The 27,155-nt window shown below is 46.9% G+C and overlaps 1 protein-coding gene across 2 annotated transcripts in view; it reads left to right on the plus strand.

The window, feature by feature from the left end:
* The window catches only part of OSBP2 (oxysterol binding protein 2), a 158,442-nt gene that overhangs the window by 11,986 nt on the left and 119,301 nt on the right, over positions 1-27,155 (plus strand). For both annotated transcript variants that reach the window (XM_081251648.1, XM_081251647.1), the window contains exon 2: positions 17,509-17,717. In XM_081251648.1, the coding sequence (XP_081107774.1) occupies positions 17,509-17,717 (209 nt within the window). The remainder of the gene's footprint in view (positions 1-17,508; positions 17,718-27,155) is intronic.

The raw sequence follows: 27,155 nt of genomic DNA on the forward strand, positions 1-27,155 counted from the left end.
ACAGCAGGAATGCTGGCTCTGGAGGCCTCATGAAAAGCTAGTCTCGTCCCATTGTGATCAGGTACTTGCTAAACAGTGAAACTGTTGGCAAGGACAGCTGCCCCTGTGCACTAGGCTTATCAGTTATCTATTGCTGCATAACTTGGAGGCTTAAAACAACAACAATGGTTTTATTATCGCTCACAGTTTCTCTCAGTTGGGAATTCAGAAAGGGCTTGGCTGTACAGTTCTGGCTTGGGCCCTCTCATGGGGCTGCAGTCAGCTGGTGGCTGGGGTCGGAATGGCAGGTTCTGGAGCATCTGGAGGCTGGCTGGGCACCTCTCTCAATCCATAGAGTCTCAGGGCTTCTCCCTGTGCTCTGTCCACATGGCTGGTTTGGGCTTCCTTACTGCATGGTGACTTCAGAGCAGCCAGACTGCTTCCCTGGAGGCTGGCTTGCCTCAGAGGGAGCGTCCCAAGGAAACAGGGCAGACATGCACAGACCAGACCTGATCCAGAGACTACATTTTCAGCAGTACCACTTTGATCACTAGACCCACAATTGAGGTCAAAGTGGCTTCCTAGTAATTTTTACCCTTCAAATCAATAACATGGGACATATTGAGCCCAGGAATTAAGCCTACAATTGTCTTGATTTCTTAGGCTTTTTGACAAGTAGCAAAAGCTTTCCAGAGCAACTAGAGCGATGTGTGTGTGTCTAAAAAAAGCTTTCTTGTGAGACCACAGAATGGTTTTACAAAGCCTGCCTGGCAGTTTGCACACTTTTCTCATTTCTGATGTCTGCTTTACTTCTTATTTTCCTCCCTGTAGTCCAGTCTGTTCTGTTTTTTTGCTCCTTGGGCCATGTGGCAGAAGGTGGCTGCTGCCTACAGCTCCTGAGTTCGTGAGTTACAGGTATAACCATCAATACAGCAGAGGCTGTCAAACTACCTTAATCCAATTTCTGTGAAGGAAAACTGGATTGGTTCCATTTTGGCCAAGTTTAATCAACTGGAGTCTGGGAACAGGTCTGGGTCAAAAATGACTGCTCAAGGGCTTCCCTGGTGGCGCAGTGGTTGAGAGTCCGCCTGCCGATGCAGGGGACACGGGTTCGTGCTCCCGTCCGGGAAGATCCCACATGCCGCGGAGCGGCTGGGCCCGTGAGCCATGGCCGCTGAGCCTGTGCGTCTGGAGCCTGTGCTCCACAACGGGAGAGGCCACAACAGTGAGAGGCCTGCGTACCACCAAAAAAAAAAAAAAAAAAAAAAAAAAATGATTGCTCAGGCCACCTGGGAGTGGGGCTGGGGCAAAGTTCCAAGTAGGTTTGTCAGATTTAGCAAATAAAAATATAGAATACCCAGTTAAATATGAATTTCAGATAAATATCAAATTTCAGAATAAATAAATAAAATTTCAGTATAGGTATATCCCATGCAATATTTGGGATATACTAAAAATTATTTGTTGTTTATTTAAAATTCAAATTTAACTGGGCCTCCCATGTTTTTTTTTTTTTAATAAATTTATTTATTTTATTTATTTATCTTTGGCCGTGTTGGGTCTTCGTTGCTGGGCGTGGGCTTTCTCTAGTTGCGGCAAGCGGGGGCTACTCTCCGTTGCGGTGCATGGGCTTCTCATTGCGGTGGCTTCTCTTGTTGCGGAGCACAGGCTCTAGGCGCGCGGGCTTCAGTAGTTGTGGCACGTGGGCTCCAGTAGTTGTGGCACGCGGGCTCTAGAGCGCAGGCTCAGTAGTTGTGGCGCACGGGTTTAGTTGCTCCGCAGCATGTGGGATCTGCCCAGAGCAGGGCTCGAACCCGTGTCCCCTGCATTGGCAGGCAGATTCTTAACCACTGCTCCACCAAGGAAGCCCCTCCCATGTTTTTTTAATTGTACTATATATTTTAGCTTAGGACTGTTTTTTTCATCCTGTATTTTATCTGGCAACCCTATTCTTTTTTTTTTTAATTAATTAATTTATTTTTGGCTACGTTGGGTCTTCGTTGCTCCATGTGGGCTCTCTCTAGTTGTGGCGAGCGGGGGCTACTCTTCATTGCGATGTGTGGGCTTCTCATTGCAGTGGCTTCTCTTGTTGCAGAGCATGGACTCTAGGCGCCCGGGCTTCAGTAGTTGTGGCGCACAGGCTTAGTTGCTCCGCGGCATATGGGATCTTCGTGGACGAGGGCTCAAACCCATGTCCCCTGCATTGGCAGGCGGATTCTTACCCACTGCGCCACCAGGGAAGTCCCTGGCAACCCTATTCTAAGAGGAGGACAAGGGAAATGCCACATAGTGTCTGCTACAGCCCACCCTTGCCTGTTCAGAAGCTGTCAGTAGTGTAATCTTAAATATGTATCCTTAGAGGGCTTTATTTCTCATAATAACATTTGTCATATTTCATATGTGTCAGGCCCTGTGCTAAGCACTCTGGATGGATTATTTCATTTTATCCTTTGAACGAGCCTAGGGGTTATTGGTTCTATTATTATTGTCCCTGTTTTACAGATGGAGAAGTGAGAGAGATTGAAAAGGCTTGAAGATTTCACGACTAGTAAGTTGCATAGCCAGATTCAAGTCCAGGCCAAGCTAAGTCCAGAGCAATTGTTCTTAGTTACTACACTGTCCTGATCCCCTTTTCCCCCAAAAGTTTTGAAAATAGATGTGTTTGAATTAGAGGTCCATGTAGTTTACCCTTTGTCTGTTCTAAGGATCCAGTTGTCTAGCTGCTGGATAGAAAGTGAGAGGAAACACATGAAAGTACCTACTAGAACTCCTCCTGGGTCCCAGGAGTTCTCTCAGTCCCAAATTGTCCAATTCTTAAGTATTAAAATATTTCCATCAGATCATGTATGGAACCACATCTTTCATAACCAGGGTCTAGCCATTGTTAGATATGATCATCTATAGGCTGTAAAGACAGTGGGAAATCAAGCTCACCCCCAGCCCTGCTGCCTTTCTTGGTCATTAATTAGCAGTGTAATTTTTTAAATTATGGTAAAAACACATAACATAAATTTACTATCTTCACCAATTTTAAGTATACAGTTCAATAGTGTTAAGTATATTCACATTGTTGTGAAACAGATCATCAGAACTTTTTCATCTTGTAAAAATGAAACTCTTTACCCGTTAAACAACTCCCCTTTTCCCCTTCTCCCCAGCCCCTGGTAACCGCTATTCTACTTTCTGTTTCTATGAATTTGACTACTTTAGATTCCTCATAAAAGTGGAATAATCACAGTATTTGTCATTTTGTGACTGGCTTAATTCACTTAGCTTAATTTCCTCAAGGTTCATCTATGCTGTAGTATGTGACAGGATTTCCTTGCTTTTTAAGGCTGAATAATATTCCATTGTATGTATAGACCACATTTTGCTTATCCATTCATCTGTCAATGGACATTTGGGTTGCTTCTACCTCTTGGCTATTGTGAATAGAACATGGGTGTGCATCTCTTTGAGACCCTGCTTTCAAGTCTTTTGGATATGTCCCCAGAAGTGGGATTGCTGGATCATAGGGCAGTTCTATTTTTAATTTTTGAGGAACCTCCATACTGTTTCCATCATGGTTGCACCATTTTACAGTCCTACCAACAATGCACAAAAGTTCCAATGTCTTCATATCCTTGCCAACACTTTGTATTTTTTAAATATTTATTTATTTTATTTATTTCTTGGCTGCGTTGGGTCTTCGTTGCGGTGTGCGGGCTTTTCTCTAGTTGTGGTGTGCAGGCTCCAGAGCGTGTGGGCTCTCTCGTTGAGGCACTGGAGCTCAGTAGTTGGGGCATGTGGGCTTAGTTGCCCCGTGGCATGTGGGATCTTAGTTCCCCAACCAAGGATCGAGCCCAGGTCCCCTGCATTAGAAGGCGGATTCTTTACCACTGGACCACCAGGGAAGTCCCTGTTTTTCGTTTTCTGTTTGTTTGTTTTTTTAATAATGGGCATCCTAATGGGTGTGAAGTGATAGCTCCTTGTGGTTTTGATTTGCATTTCTCTGATGATTAGTGATGTTGAGCGCATTTTCATGTACTTGTTGGCCATTTGTATATTATCTTTGGAGAAATGTCTGTTCAAGTCATTTGTCCATTTTTTAATCTACTTGATTTTTTTGTTGTTGATTGTAGGAGTTCTCCATATATTCTCATTATTAATCCTTTATCAAATATATGATTTGGAAATATTTTTCCCTTATTCCATAGGTTGCCTTTTTACTCTTTTGATTGTGTCATTTTATGTACAAACATTTAAAATTTGACGTAGTCCCAATTGCCAAATCCAGGGTCATGAAGCTTTTCCCCTGTTTTCTTCTAGGAGTTGTATACTTTTAGGTCTTAACGTTGAGGTCTTTAATCTTTTTTTTTTTTTTTTTTTGCGGTACGCGGGCCTCTCACTGCTGTGGCCTCTCCCGTTGCGGAGCACAGGCTCCGGACGCACAGGCTCAGCGGCCATGGCTCACGGGCCTAGCCGCTCCGCGGCATGTGGGATCTTCCCGGACCGGGGCACGAACCCGCGTCCCCTGCATTGGCAGGTGGACTCTCAACCACTGTGCCACCAGGGAAGCCCTTTAATCTATTTTGAGTTAATTTTTGTATACAGTGTAAGTTAAGGGTCCGATTTCATTCATTTGCATGCAGATATCGAGTTTTCCCAGCACCATTTGTTGAAGAGAACTGTCCTTTCCCCATTGAGTGGTCTTGGCACCCCTCTCAAAGATCATTTGACCATATATGTGAAGGTGAAAACCAAACCCTTTTGAAAAACACGGACACTCATTGAATATGACAGCGTGTCATCTTCAAGGTCCAGCTGCACCTCTGTCATCTGGGACCATGGGAAGTTAAATCTAAGAAGGCAGACCGCTAAGGTCCCTTCTCACATCTCTAGGCTTCTGTGACTAGCTACAGAGTCCTCTACTCACTGAAAGGGTGTTTGCCATAGCCTAAGAGGAGGTAGGTGGAGATCAAGAGCAGACACTTAGGTTGCTAACAAGACTGCTGACGGCCCTCTGCGTTTCGACACTGGAGCCTCCTTTTCCACCTTCCCTTCATTCCATACCCATACAACCCACCCACCCTCAGGACCAGCCTCATCTCTGCCTCTCCAGGATCATCTCACCTCTTCCTCCATGGTCATACTCTGATGACAGTGGGCTCTGTGACCATCCTGACAGGAGAGAGAGTTAGAACTGGGTCCTCAGCTCACTCTCCTCCTGGATCAGGCAGCTCCAAACCAAACCACCCCCAAACCCAGAGGTTTAAAGCAAGGGGGGGTTTATTCTTGCTTGCATATCCGCAGGTGGCCGGGACAGCTCTGCCTCAGGCAGCGGCACCTGGAACCCTCCGCCACCTTGAACAAGTGGGCTGAGTGATATGTCATCTGTGGGCATGTGCAGCTGCTTGAGGGCAGGACCAGTAGATCGTATTTCAGTTGCTTCCTCCTAGAAGGCCCATTGCATGTTAGATCAGTGTTCAGTAACTCTTAGCTGGCCACACACTGGACAGACCTGTCATTGGTGCCTGGGAAGCTAGTGGTGGGAGAATGTCTAGGTAGGAAAGGAACTTAAAGGTCATCTGGTCCAACCATCTGTCTGTTGATTGACTTCTTCCTATAGCATTTCTGGCCCCTCAGCATGAGCCTTGGGCAAACCTCTCAGGTGACAGAGAATAAACCTTTATCTCCAAGACAAAACAGTATTACTGATATAATTCTGAATGTCAGAAAATTCTTCCTTTGTTGAGCTGAGGTGGGTTTCCAGGCAGCATTTGTCCTGATAGGGGTGTTTTTCTGTCCTGCACAGCTGGACTTATCCCTTCCGTGTGACCATACTCTTCATCTTCAGAGAGGCTGGCTCGGTGTCCCTGTGTATTATCTATTGCTGCATGACAAATCACCCAACGTTTAGTGGCGTTAAGAATTCATGAGTGAGGGACTTCCCTGGTGGTCCAGTGGTTATGACTCCACGCTCCCAATGCAGGGGTCCCCCAGGTTCGTTCCCTGGTCAGGCAACTAGATCCGCATGCTGCAACTAAAGATCCCGCATGTTGCAACGAAGATCCTGTGTGCCGCAACTAGACCCAGAGCAGCCAAATAAATAAATAAATATTAATTAAAAAAAAAAGAATTCTTGAGCAGGAGTTGGAGGGATTCTGGCTGGGGATGATTTCATGAGGGTGACACTCATCTGAAGCTTGACTGGGCCTGGAGGGAGGCTCCACTTCTAAGCAGCTCCCTCACTTGCCTGGCCAAGTGGTGCTGGCTGTTGACAGGAGGTCTCCGTTCCTAGCTCTGTGGACCTGTCCAAAGTGTCCTCACAATATGACAGCTGGCTTTCCCCAGGGGGAGTGATCCAAGAGAGAGCACGCAGGAACCACAATGCCTTTTCTGACCTACCCTCGAAGTCACACTCTGTCATTTCCACTGTATCCTCTTAGTTATACAAGTCAGCCCTGCCCAATGGGGGAGGAAGGCTCCAAACCTTTGTGACCTTCACTTTCGTCATCCGTAAACGGACCTACTTGGCTGTCTGAAATAAACCGTGAAGAAGCACTTGGTAAACTCTTTCGTAAGTGAAGGGGATGTTCTGAATGTCAGGGTTTTTCTAACAGTGAATGCGTAACGAGTGAAAACCTCCTGTTGAACCCCACACTCCTGTTTAACCAGTCCATTCAAGGAAAGCAGGGCTGGATTTGCCAGAGGATGAAGAAGACATACTTGAGGTCTCTTTCAGGGGTAGTCATGCCGGGGACTATCTTTCTAGAGTCGAGGAACCGTGTCGGGGGGAGACCCCTCTCTGCTGACAGGGCCCTTCCCTTGTTCAGTCCAAATGTTGGAGGGGAGACAGAACGCACACTCTTGCTGGATGCTGTGAGGGCCCAGGAGATAGACTATGCCACAGAGGCCCCGACCTCATCTGTCTTGCTCACTGATCTGACCCCAGGGCCTGCCCTGCCACGTTGACTGAACGAAAGAATGAACGTGCCCCACAGGGGTGATGGTTGTTTTAAACTCAGCCTCCGTTTGGGAGTCTGTGACTGTGCTGTGGGGACTTTGGTTTTGCAGGCTGCTCTCATGGTTTGACAAGAGCTGAGCTGCTGTTTCTGCTTCCATTGAAGCTTGGTGGGAGTCACTTTTACATAAGATTATTTCATCTAATATTAACGTCAGTGCCTATAATACCGGAGCCCATGAAGGGAAGAAGAATAATTCCTGAATAAATTATGTCTCACCATCAGCTCTATAAACTCGTATAGTAATATGTGCATTTAAATTTGTAATTGTCCTTAGTGTGTTAAATTTCGACTTCAGTGTCTCCTTAATTGACCTCTAATCCCTGGCATTTCAGTCTTTCTCTTGTCTTGGTAACTGATTTTCTTTTTTAGAGCCTCCTTTGCTTGGTGTAACATTTTTAGGGGGTATGTTTTAGTGCTGCTGAACATGTAAGCTCACAGATCACTTGTAAAAGGAAGAATCTAGGTTGCTGGGACACCCTGTAGATTGTGGCTGCAGTTATAGAGATTGTGTGCTGATTAAAAAAAATCAAATCCGTTCAAGTATCCTGAATGTGTAGGCGCAGGACTGTGCTCAAAATAGATCCCGCCCTGTGCCCTAGGGACCCATCATCTCATTCCTTGATTCCCGAGACACTCAGCGCATAGCCTTGTGCGCTGGCTTACAGGGGCTTGTCACCAAAGTCCTTCATCGCTGCTGTTGGCCGTCACTGTACACAGGGAAGAATTTAAAATGCGATAGATTTTAAATGGATTTTATTTTTTACTGTGGAAATTTTCAAACGCATAAAAGTAGATGATGGCCCATCACCCAGTGTTAGCAAGTCTCACTGTAAGGTCAGTCTATGGCCTCCCCACCCTCAGTTAACTTGAAGTAAGTCACAGACATCTTTTACTTAATTCTAAGAATTAAGTTAAAAAATAAGTTAAAAAATAATTTTAATAATAATGAATATTTGTAAATATTTCATTATGTATCTCTTTAGAGATGAAAGTTTCTTAAAAATTAACCTAAATGGCATTAACATGCCTAAAAATTTAACAATAATTCCTTAATATTATCAAATATCCAGTCAATATTAAAATTTCTCCATTGATTTCTCTTTAATAAAAAAAAATTTGTAGGCATTCAATAGATATTTATTGAATGAAAGTTTCTTTAAATTCTATAGTGCTTTACAATTTTCAAAATTTTTACATGCATGATTTCATATAATCCCGTAATAAAATTTCCCCATTAGTTTAATGGTTCCTTTTAGTGGAAAATGGTATCTAGAAGCCAAACACTGAGTGCTAGGTGTGCTCATTGTCATTGGGACATTATTGCTTCTAGGCTCTCTTTGTGGGTAGAGGTAGTTTTTTCTTACCTTTCTCTTCCATGTTTCCAACTTCAGACTCTGACAGTAAGAGATCTGGCTCCCATTATCCTCAATATATTTACTTATTTGCTCAGTCCCTTGTATGAAAACACCCTCCTGGTCACGCTGGCCAAATCTCCTCTGTTCCTGCGCAACCAGTCGTGCTGGCTGAGTTATCTTGACGTTGGTATTGCTGATCTTGGTGGTGGTCTTGGCCAAACCCCTCTGCCACAGGGCCTGACTGCACTGTCTGAATCCCCACAGCTTAGTTTCTCCTGGGAAAGGGGAAGGGGCCCCCCAGTCTCTCTTGATTTATGGGTTCTTCTTCTCTCTTTCTCTTTTTCCCCTTGCAATTTATTTGTTGAAGAAACGGGGTCATTTGTTCTGTAGTTTCACACAAACTGGATTTTGCTGATTGCATCTCCATAATGTTATTTATCATACTCTTCTATCTTCTTTATTTCCTGTAAACTGATAGCTAGGGATTCCATCAGAGTAAGATTAAATTATACTGGCAGAATAGTTCGTGGATATATTGAAAAGGGGCATGTATTGGCTGGTTCTTTCTTTCCCCCTCCCTCCCTCCCTCCCTCCCTCCCTTCCTTCCTTCCTTCCTCCCTCCCTCCCTCCCTCCCTCCCTTCCTTCCTTTCTTTCCCTCCCCTTCCCCCTCTCCCTCCTTCTCTCTCTCTCTGTCCCTTTCACACACACATATGCACACAAATATCAGAGGCCATTGTTGACAGTTTTCTAGACCCATTAGTTTATTACAGTTTGCAAAATGCTGATATTCTATTATTGCCTTTTTCAGTTATTAGAGGGAATAATTCTATAAAGAGAAACTTCCCCTCATCAACCATTAGGTTACCCAATGGTTTAGTTAATATGGAAATGGTAGGAAAATGCCCCATGCTTTCTTTTATTCACCAATTATCAAACAAATAAATGGTTCCCTAGCATCCCTCCAAGGTTACTGATGACTTACTTTTTCAGCTTCATTATGAACTCCTTGACTTGATGTCTTTTAATGTATTACAGCTGTTATTCTCATTCTAATCTGTGAGAGATAATTCACATACCATGCAAATAATCCATTTAAAGTGTACAACTTAATGGTTTTTAATATATTCACAGATATGTACAACCATCACTAAAGTCAATTTTAGAATGTCTTCATCATCTTCAAAAGAAACCCCATACCCTTTAGCTACCACTCCTGTGCGCCCCAGCTGTGTGCTCCCAGTCCTAAACAACCACTCCAATCCTTTCTGTCTCTCTGTATTTCCCTATTCTGGACTTTAATATGGATGGAATCATACAATATGTGGAATTTTGTGCCTGGCTTCTTTCACTTAGCATAATGTTCAAGGTTCAACCAAGTTGGGCCCCATTGTATGAATCTTTTTTTGTCCATTCATTCATTGATGGTGTTGTTTGTACCTTTTAGCTGTTATGCATAATGCTATTATAAATGTTTGTGTACAAGTTTTTGTGTGGGCATATGTTTTCATTTCTCTTGGGTGTATACCTCAGAGTGGAATTGTTGGGTCATGTGGTCACCCTATGTTTAATCATTCTTTAGTGTTTTTGAGTATGTCTCTTTGGATAACTTTTTTAGTGGCTCTTCTATATATTACATTACATATACATGACTTATCACAGTCTGCTGATGTCATTTTACCAGTTTTAGTGAAGTATAGAAACCTTACCTCCTCGTAAGTTCCTTTACACTCCCCCATTTACAGCATAATTGTCTTAAATATTTCCTCTACACACATGTAGAACCACATCAGACAGTGTTTTAATTTTTGCTTCAGCCATTAAAACATTCATCCATTTTCTACTTGACAAGACCTTTTTAGTCTAAATTTGAGATCTAAAGCATTTACGTAATATTCTGTGACAGGCTTTCCACTTAATAATCTGAAGAACCACCTTAGGTGTCACTGAGTAGTTCATGATATTTTGATATTTTGATGGAACTACAAAATATGTCTAATGGATTTTCAGTCAGTGATGTTGACGCAGTGGGGTGGTGTTACCCCCATTACTCCACTTTTAGCATGTGAGGTTGGCAGAACTTCCGGTGTGGGCCGAGCCTGGATCATCTCCCTGGGTTTGTTCCTCTGCATGTAACCCGCATGTATTAATTCACTCTGCCAGCCCAACATGTCTGAGCTCCCACCATGTGTCACGTGTGTAGGGGCAAGACAGGCCAGGTCTGTGGCTCGTGGAACTTATGTTCTAGCTTGTAAACAGCAAATACAAACAATGACCGGGTAAAGCAGAACATTTTTTTCTGGATGGAAACCCCAGTTTTCTCCTTGAGAAGAGCCCTGTGCTGGTGGCAGAGAAACTGATTTCTGGTGCTGGCTTTGTTGTTTACCAGCTCTATGGATGGGGGCACATGATTTACCTTTTCCTGGCCTCCTCTCCTTTCTTGGATATAAAATGAGGCTAATTTCCTCCTACAGGTGCCTGCCATATAGAATATACTTGCTAAATATTTGCTGAACAAATCAATGTCTGCTTTGCCCACTTTCTGGACCCTTGCAAGGATCAAAAGACTCATGTTTGTGACAGACTCTTACAGAAATTGAGGTACTACCTGGATATAAGTTGTCTTTTTTTTTTTTTTTTTTTTTGCGGTACGCGGGCCTCTCACTGTTGTGGCCTCTCCCGTTGTGGAGCACAGGCTCCGGACGCACAGGCTCAGCAGCCATGGCTCACGGGCCCAGCTGCTCCGCAGCATGTGGGATCCTCCCGGACCGGGGCACGAACCCGTGTCCCCTGCATCGGCAGGCGGACCCTCAACCACTGCGCCACCAGGGAAGCCCAAGTTGTCTTGATAAGTGTGCTGTCTTTTATAAATTACTGTCATCCTCCATTTGTGTAAAAATGTAGCCTCGTGAATTTCAGTAACTGGAGGATGGATCCTGAGTCTCCTTTTTAGTTTTTATTCTAAAAATTACATTAGAAATATCCTTCCTGTAGAACTTGTAGCAGCATTTATTACCATTTCTCAAGGGAAACTCTAAATGGTGAAGAATGAGGCCAGAAGCAAAATGAAATGGGGTCAGGTCTCGTAGTGATGGTCTTACCTCTGGAAGCAAACACTGCACTGTAGATGCTTCTGTTTGATGGGCCACGTCTGACACTTGCCATGTCGAGCATTTTCTAAATAGAGCCATCCCACCAGCTTTGGTGACTTTTGAGAGCACACGTGAAGCCTGGCGGACAAGTCTGTGCGGCCCTGTGGGTAAGAGGCAGGGTTGTGGGTGGGTGGACCTCGCTCTAGTGGCGCAGTCCCCTTTGGGAGCTCCACTGAGCTGCCCACATCTCCGAGGCTCACCCTCTGCATCTGGAACAGAGAGGTGACATTCCTGCCTTTCTTGTCACATCTTAAATGGCTAACCTGTGTGAGACACTTCTAAGGTAAGCCCTCGGGATTGGGTGGTTAGAACAAACAGCTGAGCTTCATTACTTAGACCTGAAGGGTCCTAATAGCATCCCCTTGGCCCGAGAGACAGAAGAACCGAACTCTGCTGTTTTCTCCTGCCCGCGTCTCTTACAACCTTCCTCACTGCCCTCCCCACCTTCCGACATCCCTTCTGTGGCTGCTGCTCACATGTACCAGCAGGTTCTTAGTTGAGAATAACAGTAAACCAGCTCTGGATATGTTAAACCAAAAAAAAAAAAAAGAAGTATTTACTGGAAGGATCTTCATTTGCTCACAGAATCCCTGAAAAGGCAGAACAGAGGTCTCAGAGGAGAGGTGAGAAGAAGGCAGGCTGGGCAGCCGGATCCAGGCTCAAAGTCGTGTCACAGAACCATCCCGGCAAGGACATTGCCCCCGGGGCCCTGCTACCTCTCCTGCCTGAGAACCAATCGTTGCTGCTGCCACCACTGCCAGCCAAGAATTCTCCCCATTCCTGTTCTTTTTTTTTTGGCCACACGACTTGCGGGATCTTAGTTCCCAGACCACAGACTGAACCCGGGCCTTCGGCAGTGAGAGCACGGAGTCCTAACCACTGGACTGCCAGGGAATTCCCCCCATTCCTGTACTTTTAAATGTAAACATTTAATAAAGTACAATATACAGAGAGGAAAGTGGGCAAATCACAAAATGAACACACTGAATAAGCTCTGCCCCGCTGAAGAAATAAAACATGACCAGGCCTCCAGGAGTCCCCCCATGTCCTCTTCCAGTCACTGCTCCCCCAAGGGTAAGTGCTGTCTGGACTTGTCACCCCAGAGCTTTCTTTTGCCTGTTACTGTACTTTTTATCAGTGGAGTCACACAATACGTCCTCTTGGTGTCTGACTTCTGCTCAACATTATGTTTGTGAGGTTCTTGCAGGTTGTTATGTGCAGTTCTAATGCTTTTATTCTCATTGTTGTATAATAATACATCACCATTGGATAAACCACCAAACAAATAAACCACCATTTGTTTATCCGGTCTAGTGTGGACAGATGTGTGTGTTGTTTTCAGTTCTCGGTTATTAGGAAGATGCTGTGGAAGTTCTGGAACATGTACACGTGTGCACATCCCGAGTGGGGAGTTCTGTAGGAGCAGAATTGCTGGATCGTGGGGCATGTGTATGTTTACTGATAACTGATGACATTGAGCACTGCTTTGTACGTTCATGAGCCATTTGGATATCCTCTTTTGGGAAGTTCCTGCTTAAATCTTTTGCCCATTTTTAAATTGGGTTGCTGGCCTCTTTATTACTGATTTTAGGAGTTCTTTATATTTTCTTGACACAAGTTCTTTGTTGGATACATTTATTGCGAATAACTCTCCCAATCAGTGGCTTCCATTTTCCGAGTGTATGTTTTGCATCTCTAGATCCAGATTTTAAAACCTCTGCAAACACACAAGGATTCGCCTGGTTGCTAGGGATCCCAGACAGCAAACATCACACCTTGTTTGCAGTCACAGGATTTCATTCCAAGATGATGTAGCCTCTGGGGAGGTGCCTGGGTCAGGACTCAGCCACACACAGCAGACATGACTCTGGCTAGTGTGAGCAGAAGGCTGTGCGGCCAGGGGCGGGGGTCACTTCCCACTCGCTGGGAGGGCTGGAGGAGCGGGCTGGAAGGAGTCAGGAGCAGTCTGGGCCCCCAGACTCTCACCACCTCTGCTGTGATGGGGCGAACCACTGACACCGCTGCAGGGAGCCCTGGAATCTGGGGCTGCCAGAGCACACGCCCTCTGTCGCAGTTCCTGCCACCACGATGGATGCCTTTCCTCTTGCTCACTTCCACATTTAGGTTTTGTGTGAATGCAGGTCGTCGGTGGAAACTGATTCCTTGGAATCTTTGATGCAGGTCGTTTTTGGCTGTCTAGCCACTGTGGTGTCGGAAAAGGGGAAAGCTCCGAGCAAGACGGGCAGCTTTGGGGCAGGGCTGCTCCAGTAAGGAGAGGAGCTGTGCGGGTGCCATGGTGCTGAGTATTCTAGACAGGAACTATGTGGAGGGTGAGGTGCAGCCCTGTGGTTGGTGTGCTCAGCTGATGAACAGGCTCAGCTGCATGTGAGGTTCCAGAAGGTCATTCCTCCACCCATCTGTTCAGCCATTGTGTTTAGTGTCCTAGGCTGCTGTGATAAAGCATGAAAAACTGGGTGGCTTAAAACAAAGGAAATGTATAGTCTCATACTTGTGGAGGCTAGAAGTCCAAAGTGAAGGTGTCAGCAGGGCTGTGCTCTCTCTGAAGGCCCTGGAGGAGAGTCTGTCCCAGGCCCGCCTGGCCTCTGATGTTGGCTGGTGATCCTTGGCATTCCTTGGCTTGTAGATGCATCACTCCCATCTCTGCCTCCCTCCTGTTTCTGTGTCTGTTCCTCTTCTTAGAAGGACACCAGTCTTATTGGACTAGGGCCCACCCTAATGACCTCATCTTAACTTGATTATATCTTCAAAAACCATATTTCCAAATAAGGCCACATTCACAGGTACTGGGGGTTAGGACTTCAATAAATCTCCCTGGGGGACACAGTTTAGTTCACTTTTATGCCCATCATCAACCCAGGCCTTGGCTGGACCCTCTCCTTTGGCTGCTCCGGATCCCTGGGCTTTCCCAGAGCCACAGCCCCCATGCCGCTGCTCTGGGTTAGCCTGACTCTCCTCCTAGTCTGTGCTTGAGCAGAGTCCCTCACTGTTTGAGACACTGCTCCAGTGTACCCCTGACCCCTCTAGGACAAGAAAGGGTCATTCTGTTTCCTGAGATTTAACCACCAGCAGCTTATCCTTTCATTTTGATTTTAAAGCCAACTTTTAACTGGCAACCGATATGTATGTAGCATACAATCTATTGTATGTGTGTAACAGACACATAGAAAAATAGGTAAATTACAAGAGTGTAACTCAATGAATTTTTATAAAGCGAACACCCCCTTTGTTTTGCATTTATTTCCCTCTGCTTATTAAATAGTACCTTGCAATTTATGGGCCATCTCTTTCACAAAGCGGAATGTTCTTTGAGGCCAGAAAATGTGTCTTATTTACCTTTATATCTACCACCTCTCCAGTTTCTAGCACAATTCCTGTATATGGTAACCCACAGGAAGTACTTGCCAAATTAGAATTTAGAAGACCGGAGAGGAATTTACCAAGTGAATCAGAGTCAGCTTGAGCAAGCATTAAACAGAAATCTCGTACAAGGCTGAGTGCTTTGCTCCAGATTAGTAGCCTTTGTCTTTCTATGTGTCTGAGTTAAAATTTGTTGCCTGTCAATTTTTTTTCTTGCCTGTGGACATTTTTTTGTGTGTGTGAAGGTCCTCCAGAACGCATAGCCCAAGGCAAGGATTAAAGAGTTGACACTTTCCATCAACAGATGAATGGATAAAGAAGATGTGGCACATATATACAATGGAATATTACTCAGCCATAAAAAGAAACGAAATTGAGTTATTTGTAGTGAGGTGGTTGGACCTAGAGTCTATCATACAGAGTGAGGTAAGTCAGAAAGAGAAAAACAAATACCGTATACTAACACATATATGGAATCTAAAAAAAAAGTGGTTCTAAAGAACCTTGGGGCAGGACAGGAATAAGGACGCAGATGTAGAGAATGGACTTGAGGAAATGAGGAGGGGGAAGGGTAAGCTGGGACGAAGTGAGAGAATGGCGTGGACATATATACACTATCAAATGTAAAATAGGTAGCTCGTGGGAAGCAGCCGCTTAGCACAGGGAGATCAGCTTGGTGCTTTGTGACCACCTAGAGGGGTGGGATAGGGAGTGTGGGAGGGAGACGCAAGAGGGAGGAGATATGGGGATGTATGTATATGTATAGCTGATTCACTTTGTTATAAAGCAGAAACTAACACACCATTGTAAAGCAATTATACTCCAATAAAGATGTTAAGAAAAAAAAAAGAGTTGACACTTTGAGAGATGCAGTCGAAGGGCAGTGAAGCAGAAATGGGGAGTGGGAAGATGGAAGTGACAGTGATGCAGTGCGTTTCCTTTGCTGGATGTCGCTTCACAGCGAGCGGCAGAGACACAGCCGGCCTGGCGCACATACTCCTCCAGAAGACACATGAGGAGAAAACGCACCACTCAGCAGTCCACAGAGGTGCAAGTGGAGGGAGGATGTATCTGCCCCATTCACTCCCATCTCCCGTTTCCCACTGTCATTTTACGAGAGTCCAGAAGTGGAGGGACAGTTGGGCAAGGAGGAGGCACCGACTGAGAGACAGAGGAGGCGGTCGAGGGAATCTGGGGAGGTGCACAGGTTTGTGTCCAGCACGCTCCACACCTTGCGCTACTCAGGTCCGCCCATGCCTTCATTGGTATCTGCTCTCCCACTGCAGTGGAGGGACCACCACCCTCCGAGAGAACAAAGACACGTTGACCCCTTCCCTGGGAGGGGACGTGGCAAGTCCAGTCAGCGACAGGGTCCCCTTCCTGGTGGCCAGCTGGGGTCGCCTGGAAGACTGAAGCAAGAAGGTTGTAAAACAGGCTCCTTCGGTGCTGCTGTGGCTGGTCCTGATGCTGTGGTCGACATTCATCCTCTTCTTCCTCCACCACCCCTTCTGAATCCTCTTCACTCTCTGCTAGCATCATGCAGATTTTCAACTGCACAGGGGGTTGGGTGCTTCTAACCCCTGACGTTGTTCAAGGGTCAACTGCGTATCATCTTCCCTAAGGAATGTAACCAAAGCAGGAGAGAATCAGAAACAGTAGTTCAAATGAAAGATAAATGTCTTCCTGAGTGTCAAGTCGTCTGACTTTGGAACTGGTGAAGAGTCAAAGAAGTAATAACAGATGATGAACAGCCAGGGAGTGTAAGTGAGCATTAAAGAGCAGCAGAAGTGCCAAATGAGCTCCGGCACTGGCAGGGTTACGTGCTGACCAGTTGCTCTTCCTTTTCCCACATCCTTTGTGGAAAGAGCTTTGGTACGTCGCGGGGGAGGCGGGGGAAGAGTGGTGTCTGAATTTCCTTTGAGTGTCTAAAGGAGTGAGTTAAGTAGATCCAGCCATGATAGTTGAATCTCACTTTTCAGACACTGGTCACAGTTGGAAATGGCCCACACTTTAGTCACCTCCGCTTCCCCTTACTTTGGTACCATTAGCTCCATGACCTTGTAACCAGCCAAGGGTCAGTTCCTTGTCGCAAGGGGTACTGTGTCAGCCCAGCCATTGCCTTCATCTCCTGGGGCCAGAGGAGAATGGTGGCATCCTTGCTCTGCAGATCTCAGTTCCCAGGTCACTCCTGGCGGTGTGTGTGTGGGCCTCCAAGTCTACCCCCTGGGGTTCTGGGTCTCTAGTCTCAGTTTGAGTGGCAGATGCCCACCCTGCTCCATCTCTGTGGTTCTGAGACTTGGTGGAAAGAGCCTGGGATGGAGTCAGGGGTCTGTGCTGCCTAGTAGGACGCTGGCGGTCACCCCTCTCCATTTCCTGGTGTCTGCAAGGGCTCAGACCACAGCAGGCATGCCCTGTATGTGGCACTGACACAAGCCCTCTTCCCTCTGCCACTCTCCCCACTGAGACCCACCCCCCACACAAGCCAAGCCCCTACCAGTCAATCCCAAGAGGCCTTATTTCCCATCTCCCGTGCCAGCTCCAAGGGTCTGAGATTCCAAGGATGTGCCTTGAGGCTTTTTTTCAGTCTAGGACTATTGAGTTTGGGTGCCTCACCCCATCCCTTCTCTTGCATCCCACAGAAATCAGGGTGAAATGGCCCACACCTGCCGTGGCACCATCAACCTGTTCGCTGCGCACTTTGACACGGAGGACTCTTGCGGTATTGTGCTGACCAGTGGGGGCAGGACCTACCACCTCAAGGCCGGCTCAGAGGTGGAGCGGCAGCAGTGGATCACCGCCCTGGAGCTGGCCAAGGCCAAGGCTGTTCGCTTGATGAGCAGCCAGTCAGGTAGCGAGTGCTTGGTGCGGCGGGAGTACATGCAGTGTCTTGGGTCTGGAGAGAGTGGGAACTGAAAGTGTTTGGAGGCCAGTGGTGACCAGGCTAGTTCAGACCAACCTCGGAAGGTCAGGGTGCGTGTTTGCCCTTCCCACTCAGCTCTGTGCGTCCTCAACAGTGGGATATTAGGTGGTCAGGGTGGCTGGCAGTTCTTGGGGTGGAAATGTTGAGGTGGGCAGGGCTGTGTGTGTCTTTCTTTGGACAAGTCTGGTTCCTGGGCTTCAGCAGAACTTTCGGATGCTGCAGTGGGTCAGTTCCAGAAGCAGAGTTGAGGTGGGAGACCAGGATGGTGCACTTGTGCCTCAGGCCAGAGTTTTTTCGAGGTCCATTTGGAGATTGAAAACCATTTAGCCAGAGATGCTGTCTTTGCCAAGATGGAGGGTCAGCTCAGAAGTCCTGAGCAAGACACTTTATTTTTTACTTTAACACATTTAAAAAATATGTATTGTCTTTATAAGATTCATAAACCAATGGTTTCAAAGCATATGCAGTGAAGTCTGCCCTTGACTCTTATCCCCAGCTACCCACCCTGTTCTCCCACCCAGGGGCAACCAGAGCTACCAATATCTTATGTCTTTACATGTGTATTCAAATAAGTACTTATTTTATAGTAAATTCAGTCCCCCACCTCTCTTTTTTTCCATTTAGCAATAGTATATCTTGGAATTTTTTCCTATAAATATATAAAAAGCTTCCTCCTTGTTTTTACAACAGTACAGTACTTCATTGTACGAATGTACCCTAGTTTATGTAACCTATAGCCTGTTGATGAACATTTAGGTTGTTTCTTTAATTTGCTATGACCCGCCACGCTGCAGTGAATAACCTTGCATTTCATTTCAGGTGTGTATAAGAATAAATGAAACGGACGTCCCAGGAAGGGGGGTTGCTGGGTCTGTGGGACTGTGCATTTGTAATTCTGAGACACTGTCACGCTGCCTCCCACCTGGGTCGTACCAGTAGATGCCTGAAGCCCTGTGTAGGAATGCTGGCCTCCTTAGAGCCTTGCCCGCTCAGAGCAATAGCAGGTTTCTGATGGGTGAAAACTGGGTCCCCACATACGGAGGGGAGGACTGGGAAGCTGTGATCCTTTTGAAGTTATAAGCACAAGGTGTGTGTTTATATAGACCTGTGTGGGTTTTTTAAATATAAATTTATTTATTTTATTTATTTATTTTTGGCTGTGTTAGGTGTTCATTGCGCGTGGGCTTTCTCTAGTTGTGGTGAGCGGGGGCTACTCTTCGTTGCAGTGCGCAGGCTTCTCATTGTGGTGGCTTCTCTCGTTGTGGAGCACGGGCTCTAGGCGCGTGGGCTTCAGTAGTTGCAGCACATGGGATCAGTAGTTGTGGCGCACGGGCTTAGTTGCTCCGCAGCATGTGGGATCTTCCCGGACCAGGGCTCGAACCCATATCCCCTGCATTGGCAGGCGGATTCTCAACCACTGTGCCACCAGGGAATCCTAGACCTGTGTGTTTTTTAAAGAGGCAGGGCCCCAGATGAGAAGGAGTCACAGCCCCTGTTCTCCAGGATTGTCTCCAAGGCTGGTCCGGGATATAGTGAGTCCTGTGGAAGGAGCTCTAGCACAGAGCAGGCGGAGGGGCTAGTGACATTAGTCATTGTGCCCCATACTCAGTCTCCCGGCATTGGGGTCTCTCCCCCAGCACTAGCTTCTCAGTGCACATGGAAGGTCATTGACTATCAGTCTGACCTTCTCTTTTAGTCTCACCCATTTGGAGCATGGGTCCCTCCATGATGACTCTTTTTCTTGGGGTCAGCGCTCTGTGGCTTGGGTGTGTCAGCAGTGATGCTGAGCTTGGCCAGGGGTCCCCAGGGTACCACTCCATTTCCCAGTGAAGGAGGGTGTTTGGGGGCATCTCAGGTATGGGCTGCACTGAGACCCCCAGCAGGGACCTGTGGTCTCAGTTTGGATGCTTGTAGCAAATGATGTAGCTGGTGTTGTAGCTGGGCTCGGGACAACCCCGTAGGCCAAGTGCAGGAACATTGCTGGTTGTGGAAGAACTAGCTTCCTCTTAGTAGCTTCTAAGTAAAATCAATCAATCAATCAATCAATCAATCAATCATTGCCTCATTTTTAGGAACTTCTTGAAAATAATGTAGCAGGTAGCACTTACTGGATTCATCATTCCGGAACAATTTTCCTGGGACAGCCAGCAGCAGGGGTTTCTTTTGCAGCTGGTATGGAAGTACTGTTAACTCAGCTGACAGTGCTAGGGATTGCTAGCCTGCACTTCCTCTAGGAGAGTCTGGGACCCCTGAGGGAGCAGCCTCAGGCTCACATTCCTTCATTTCATGTCCTTTAGGCGTGGTCAGAGGCTGGAGATGCACCACATGTCTTGTGTTCCCAAGGGGTTAGCCTTCTGGGTAAGGACACAGGACAGACATTCAGGTACAACTCAAAGTAACACATGCTACGTGTCAGTGAGACATGGTGGGATTCCTCTCCTTTTGGTGTCTTGAAGCACAAATATTTCACTGAAGAGAAGACACAGATGGCAAATAAGCACATGAAAAGGTGTTCATTATCATTAGCTGTTAGAGAAATACAAATTAAGATCACTGTGAGATATCACTACACATTATTAGAACAGCTAAAATAAAAAATAGCGATAATACTAAATGCTGGTGAGGATCCATCATAAGTTACTGGTGGGAATGTAAAATGGTACAGCCACTCTGGAAAACATTTTGGCAGTTTCTTAAAAAACTAAACATGCAATTACTATATGATCCAGTAACTACACCCTTGCATATTTATCCTAGAGAAATTGAAACTTATGTTCACGCAAAAACCTGTACACAAATGTTCATAGCAGCATTATTTTTAATTAATTAATTAATTAATTAATTAATTAATTTTTGTCTGTGTTGGGTCTTTGTTGCTGCGCTCAGGCTTTCTTTAGTTGTGGCGAGCGGGGGCTACTCTTCGTTGCGGTGCGCAGGCTTCTTATTGCGGTGGCTTCTCTTGTTGCAGAGCATGGGCTCTAGGCGCTCGGGCTTCAGTAGTTGTGGTACGTAGGCTCAGTAGTTGTGGCGCATGGGCTTAGTTGCTCCTTGGCATGTGGGATCTTCCTGGACCAGGGATTGAACCCGTGTCCCCTGCATTGGCAGGCAGACTCTTAACCACTGTGCCACCAGGAAGTCCCATAGCAGCATTATTTTTAATAGCAAAGTACTGGAAACTTCTCAGATGTCATTCAGTGGATTGAACAAACCCTGGTACATCCATTGAATGGAACGCTATTTGGCAGTCACAGTGAATGAACTATTGATGCGTACAATAACTTGGATGGATCTCAGAGGCATTATGCTGAGTGAAAGAAGCCATTCTCAAAAAGTTGTATGATTCCATTTATATGACACTCTGGAAAAGGCAGAAACTAAAGACGTAGAGCAGGTCAGTGGTTGCCAAGGGTGAAGGGTGAAGGGAGGGAGTGATACAAAGTACTAGTATGAGGAAGTGTTTTGGGGGTGATGGAACTGTTCTGTGTCCTATTGTGAAGCTGTGTCATGAATCTATACATGCGTTAAAATGCATAGAACTGGGGAATTCCCTGGCGGTCCAGTGGTTTGGACTCGGTGCTTTCACTGCCCTGGCCTGAGTTCAATCCCTGGTCGGAAAACTAAGATCCCACAAGACGAGAGAAAAAAAAAAAAGCATAGAACTGTGCAGCAACAAAAAAATGTCTGTGTGTTCATTTGAAAATAAAATGCAGTTTTGACTTCTGTCTCTTCTTGGTTTTCCCTGCCCTACAGACCTGTCCAGCTTTCCCTCTCCTCATTGGCACACTGTCTTGCTGCCAGGCCGGCTTGCAAGCTGAGCCCCCTGCTTACAAACCCTCTTCGTTAGCACCCAGCCCCTTCCCACACCCTGCTTCCCCTTAGGTCTGCTTCCCCTTCAAGGAGAGGCCATTCTGGAAACCCTCCCTGAGCTGGCCCCCTGCCTGGGCTAGATGCTTGCTCTCTGCCACCGGGCTCAGCCCCTCATGTGCATGCACAGTGGCGTGCTGGTTAGTGTGAGCATGAGTTGGTCAGTCCACCAGAGGCTTTGACTGTGTGCCTCCCAACGTCCTTCCAATTCAAAGATTTCTAAGTCAGTGGGAGCCACCTTTCCTGGGTTCAAACCATGGCTTAGTAACTGTGTGACCTTGAGTGAGGTGCTTGCTGTCTGTTGCCTCTTTCTCTCCTCTGTAAAGCAGGCTTAATCATAGAACCACCCCTTAGAGGGGCTGTGAGGACTATCTTAGACAGTGCATGAAACGAATTTAGCACATGGCTTGTCAAATGCTCAGGAAAAGTCATCAGTAGTTATTGATAATAGTCACCTTGGCAGCTTTAAAATAATACAGGTTCCCAGGTCCCCCTGCAGGGATAAATCTGAATGAATGAGAGCATTGGGGACGGGAGTGGGGGTGGGGAGCGGGCACCTGCATTAAAAAAAAAAATCTTCCTGGATAGGATTGACAGATTTAGCAAATAAAAGGTCAGGTCACCAACTTTCATTTGAACTTCAAACATGCACAGATGTTTTAGTGTAAATGTGTCCCATGCAATAGTTGGGACATACTTAAACTGAAATTTGTTTATTGTAATTCAGTGTAAAGGGCGTCCTACATTTCATCTACCTGCATTTAGCCGCATCCTGGGGGACTTTGATGCTCAGCCCACTTGGGTGGGTGTGGTCCAAAGTGGAACTTCTCAGTCAGAAAATAGAGAGTATCCTTTCACTTGACACAGGGGGGAGCTAGAGGGTAGTTTGTTGCTTTCCTTGCTCCTAAATCAGTGAGTAAGGAAGCACCAGAAGTTCGGCTGGCTTGCAACCTACCTCTCAGAATCATTTTCATATCTTCAGGTCCGCCTCCCAGTGGGGGCTCCAGGAGGTTGTGAGCAGTGAACCCAGAGCCGGACACCTCTCTCTCTTGGGCCTTACCTCCAGGGGGTCTAATCCAGCTCCTCAGGGGCTCTCTTTCTCTCTCCTGCCCTGCTCCCCCAGGCTGACCTGCCCCCGCCTTGATGTCATAGCCCTATTCTGATATCACAGCCCAGCACCTGGAATTATCCCAGGCAGCCCAGATTCTGCCCTTAGGGCAACCAAGGCGGCGTTTGAGCAGGGGGTGAGGGGGCCGTTTGTGGCTGGTGGCCCTAGGGGCTGGCCCTAAAGACCATGTGGGCACCCTGCCATCCTATTGCTTCAAGATGAAAATCCTCTAAAAGTTAGGACTTGGAAGGCTTTCCTGCTGTCCCTATTGGCCATGGTCCCCCAAGGTAGAAATAAGTCCCTGGGGAGTGGTGGGGGGTAATCTGGCTCTGGATCAGCTCCTGGAAAACCTGCTGCCTTTGTGCCTCAGCAGGGAAGTGGCCTGGAGAAATGGTGGTCTCACCTTGGTCCACTCAACACACTTCCCTTCGAAGGAATGGCTTCCTAAACTGGGGGCTTCTGACTTGTTGGGGAGAACTGTTCCTTAGTGCTCAGAAAATCCCTGCAAGCACTGAGCCATGGCTTCTCCCGTGGCCATCCCCAGAGGCTGGGTGGGGACAGGGGTGTGCTTGTCTCAGGACAAAGGGAAAACATAGCCACATTCAAGCTATTAACCCTTGGACCCCTTAGTCCCAAGGAGGAGGAGCCCCATCCACTTAGCTGGGCAGAAGGTGTAATGAGGTCTCTTGTGAGCTCATTAAGTTAGTAAAATATTGAGTGGCATGGATTAAACAACACACACACACATGCACACACAAACCCTGAAAAACTTATCTCTAACTTTGGTGGGCACAAAGGCTGCTGGGGTGAGTGCATTAAAATTCTTAGGGGAGGACCACTAAGATCCTGATGAGATGATCAGATGGTACCCATTAAAAATGGTCCCGGGCTTCCTTGGTGGCACAGTGGTTGAGAGTCCGCCTGCCGATGCAGGGGACACGGGTTCGAGCCCCGGTCCGGGAAGATCCCACATGCTGCGGAGCGGCTGGGCCTGCGAGCCATGGCTGCTGAGCCTGCGCATCCGGAGCCTCCCGAGCCTCCCGTGCTCCGCAACGGGAGAGACCACAACAGTGAGAGGCCCGCGTACCCCCCCCCAAAAAAAATGGTCTCCATTTTTAATATGCATTCCATGCAGCACTCCTGCTGGCTCCCCATGGATCTCATTTTGAGAAACACGGTCTGTTCAGACTTCTGGATGGCTTGCTGCAGCTGCCTTGCTTCCCCCATTTCCAAATTCTGTGTTTTCCATGGAATGGGTTTAAAAAATTTTTTTTATTGAAATATAGTTGACATTTACATTTACAATGTTGTTTTAGTTGGAATGGGGGTTTAATTCTGTTTTACTACCATGCATTTTTTTGGCTGCTTTGGGTCTTCGTTGCTGCACGTGGGCTTTTTCTCTAGTTGCGGCAAGCGGGAGCTACTCTTTGTTACAATGCATGAGCTTCTCATTATGGTGGCTTCTCTTGTTGCGGAGCACGGGCTCTAGGCACGTAGGCTTCAGTAGTTGTGGCTCACGGGGTCTAGAGCACAGGCTCAGTAGTTGTGGCGCATGGGCTTAGTTGCTCCCCGGCATGTGGGATCTTCCTGGACCAGGGATCGAACCCGTGTCCCCTGCATTGGCAGGCGGATTCTTTTTTTTTTTTTTAAAGAAGATGTTGGGGGTAGGAGTTTTTATTAATTAATTTATTTATTTTTGCTGTGTTGCGTCTTTGTTTCTGTGCGAGGGCTTTCTCTAGTTGTGGCAAGCGGGGGCCACTCTTCATCGCGGTGCGCGGGCCTCTCACTATCGCGGCCTCTTGTTGCGGAGCACAGGCTCCAGACGTGCAGGCTCAGTAGTCGTGGCTCACGGGCCTAGTTGCTCCGCGGCATGTGGGATCCTCCCAGACCAGGGCTCGAACCCGTGTCCCCTGCATTAGCAGGCAGATTCTCAACCACTGAGCCACCAGGGAAGCCCCGGCAGGCGGATTCTTAACCACTGCGCCACCAAGGAAGTCCCTACCACGTATTGTTTTTTAATTCACTGGAACCACAGAGACAAAAGGGATGGTGTGGGGCGTTCACCAGGTGCACTTGTATCCGAATTCTTGTCTCCTTTCTTCTAGGTATAGGTGCAGGCTTTTTCTCCACCTAAGAAGAGGGATTATGTCCGTATTGGGAGTGCTATACCCTTCACTCATCAGAGACTCTCTCTTCATCATCCTCACCTTGACTGAGAGAGTGGGACAGTGGGTGTGAACTGTTGGTCATTGAAACTGATAGTGGTGAAGGGTGTTGCTGACCAGAGGGGTTGGCTTTTGTTTCTGTGGTGGCCCCGGGATGAACATTTAATGGTACCCCAGGAGGGGAGCCATTGCTCATTGATGGGTCAGCAGCTCAAGATGGGAATTCCCTGCTTGCTTTGGCTGTGAATTTGGGGCTCCAAGAGCATGAATGCCACGCAGCCCTCTGAACAGATAAACAGATCTATGTCTAGTTTGGAGGGGAAGTCGGTTTCTGGTTTCGAGTCCTTTGGATTACGCAGTGTCCAGCCTTCAGGTGTTCAGGCCTGGAGCCCCTTGTGATCTCAGCACTTCCCTCCAAGCTTCTGGCCCAGGTGGGAGGCATGACGTGTCCTGGTCCTTGGTCCTTGGCTCTCAGGTTGCAGGACAGAGGGGTTGACCTCACCCTACCCCTCCAAAACATGGATGGGTCAGCCTCCCTTCCCCTCAAACTCTCCTCTGCCTTGACTCACACCTGGGCCACCTCATCCAGACGAAGGGAGTAATGAGGGGCAGTTAAGATTTCCCCTCAGCGATGCCAGGACAGGGAGCTGAGCTCACTCCATTCCATGTGCCCACACTGGTGTTTGGAGAGAGAAAAACCTGTGCCCAATTTGAGAAATGAGGCCTTGGGGATTTTGTCAAAATAGAGACCAGTCTCTGCATCCGGAGAGCTTGTTGCACGCAGGCCAGTGGCTTTTACTTTGCAGCTTCAGCAGCACCTTGTGTGGAGTAACACTGACACTAAACGTGTCAGTTGAAAGAGGTCCAGGTAAAATCCTCAGGTAGGACAGTTGGACTCAGGGATGCTGCAGAACCCCAGGGATGGGATTTTTTAAAATCCTTTTGTTGTTATGGAAAATTTATGACATAAACAGAAGCGGACAGAAGTCTCAGGAACCAGCACATGCTTGTCACCAGCTATCAACTCAGTCTTGTTTCTGTGCCTCTCCCCTCTTCCCTAATCCCGTGTCATTTTGAATATTTGTCAATATTTCAGGATGCATCTTTAAAAGATAAGGATTACTTTTTTAAACATTTAATATTTAATTCAAGGTACTGTTATCACATCTGCAAAATTAACAGTGCAGTGGACTGAAGTTGTTTAAAGGAACGTTTACTCTCCCTGGTGACTTCGAGGGTGTGAGGGAACTAGAAAAGGGAGTGCAGTGCCTGAGAAAGGGGGACACACATGTGCTTCCAGTAGAGAAGACTGGGCTTTATTCAGAGTCTGAAGGAACCCAGGGGAAAGTTAGCATCCCTCAGCTGGGAGAGAATTCTGGCCCTTCCCGAAGAAGCAGGGCTTGGCACAGAGCAGGAGGTCCTGGAAGGATGGAGACCTCTGATGGCTCGGCCTTGCCAGGGAGCCTGCAGGGCGGGGGGGTATGAGTTGGAGTCAATTTTCAAGAGTCCACATTAGCAAAGGCAAGAGCCACCAGAAAGGAACTTAGCAAAAGGATGGTATTTTGTTGTGCAAGAGGTGTTGACAGTTTGGATTTAGATGTGATCCTGTGACCCATAGAGATGGCAGCGGCTAGCCCCGAGGGACTCGTGTAAATCGGTGCTAGCTGAAGAGGCTCAGGGTAACTGGGTCACCAGCGAGTTCAAATGTATGTGCACAATTCGAGCAGACTGACGCTCAGTTCTCAGAGAAACTGAGTTGGATTTTTGCAGCGAGGGCAGTGTTTGTTCTGACCTCGCCTCTTCCCACAGGGCCCTCTGCCGGCCATCCCAGAGGTGGCCCCCCTATTTCAGTAGAAAAATAAGCATTCTGAAATGTTTGTATTGGAGGTGGTCTTCATAAGAGGATTAGTAGGTCAGAGTCATTTGACCAAAAAAGTAGACAAAAAAGTCACTTGTCTACATTTGGTACATTCTTACCATTAAGATGCTTTAAGCAAGAGGGAGGAGATATAGGGATATATGTATATGTATAGCTGATTCACTTTGTTATAAAGCAGAAACTAACACAACATTGTAAAGGAATTATACTCCAATAAAGATGTTAAAAAAATGCTTTAAGCATCATTTTCCTACCAGGGCAATTATCCTGATTACTAACTGCTTCCTTTGTAACTAACCTCTGTAACTATAGCACTTACCTTTGTAATTACCAGGTTCAGAAGGCTTATG

Source organism: Mesoplodon bidens (assembly GCF_964165515.1).
Source record: "Mesoplodon bidens genome assembly, chromosome: 13".
Classification (NCBI taxonomy): Eukaryota; Metazoa; Chordata; class Mammalia; order Artiodactyla; family Ziphiidae; genus Mesoplodon; species Mesoplodon bidens.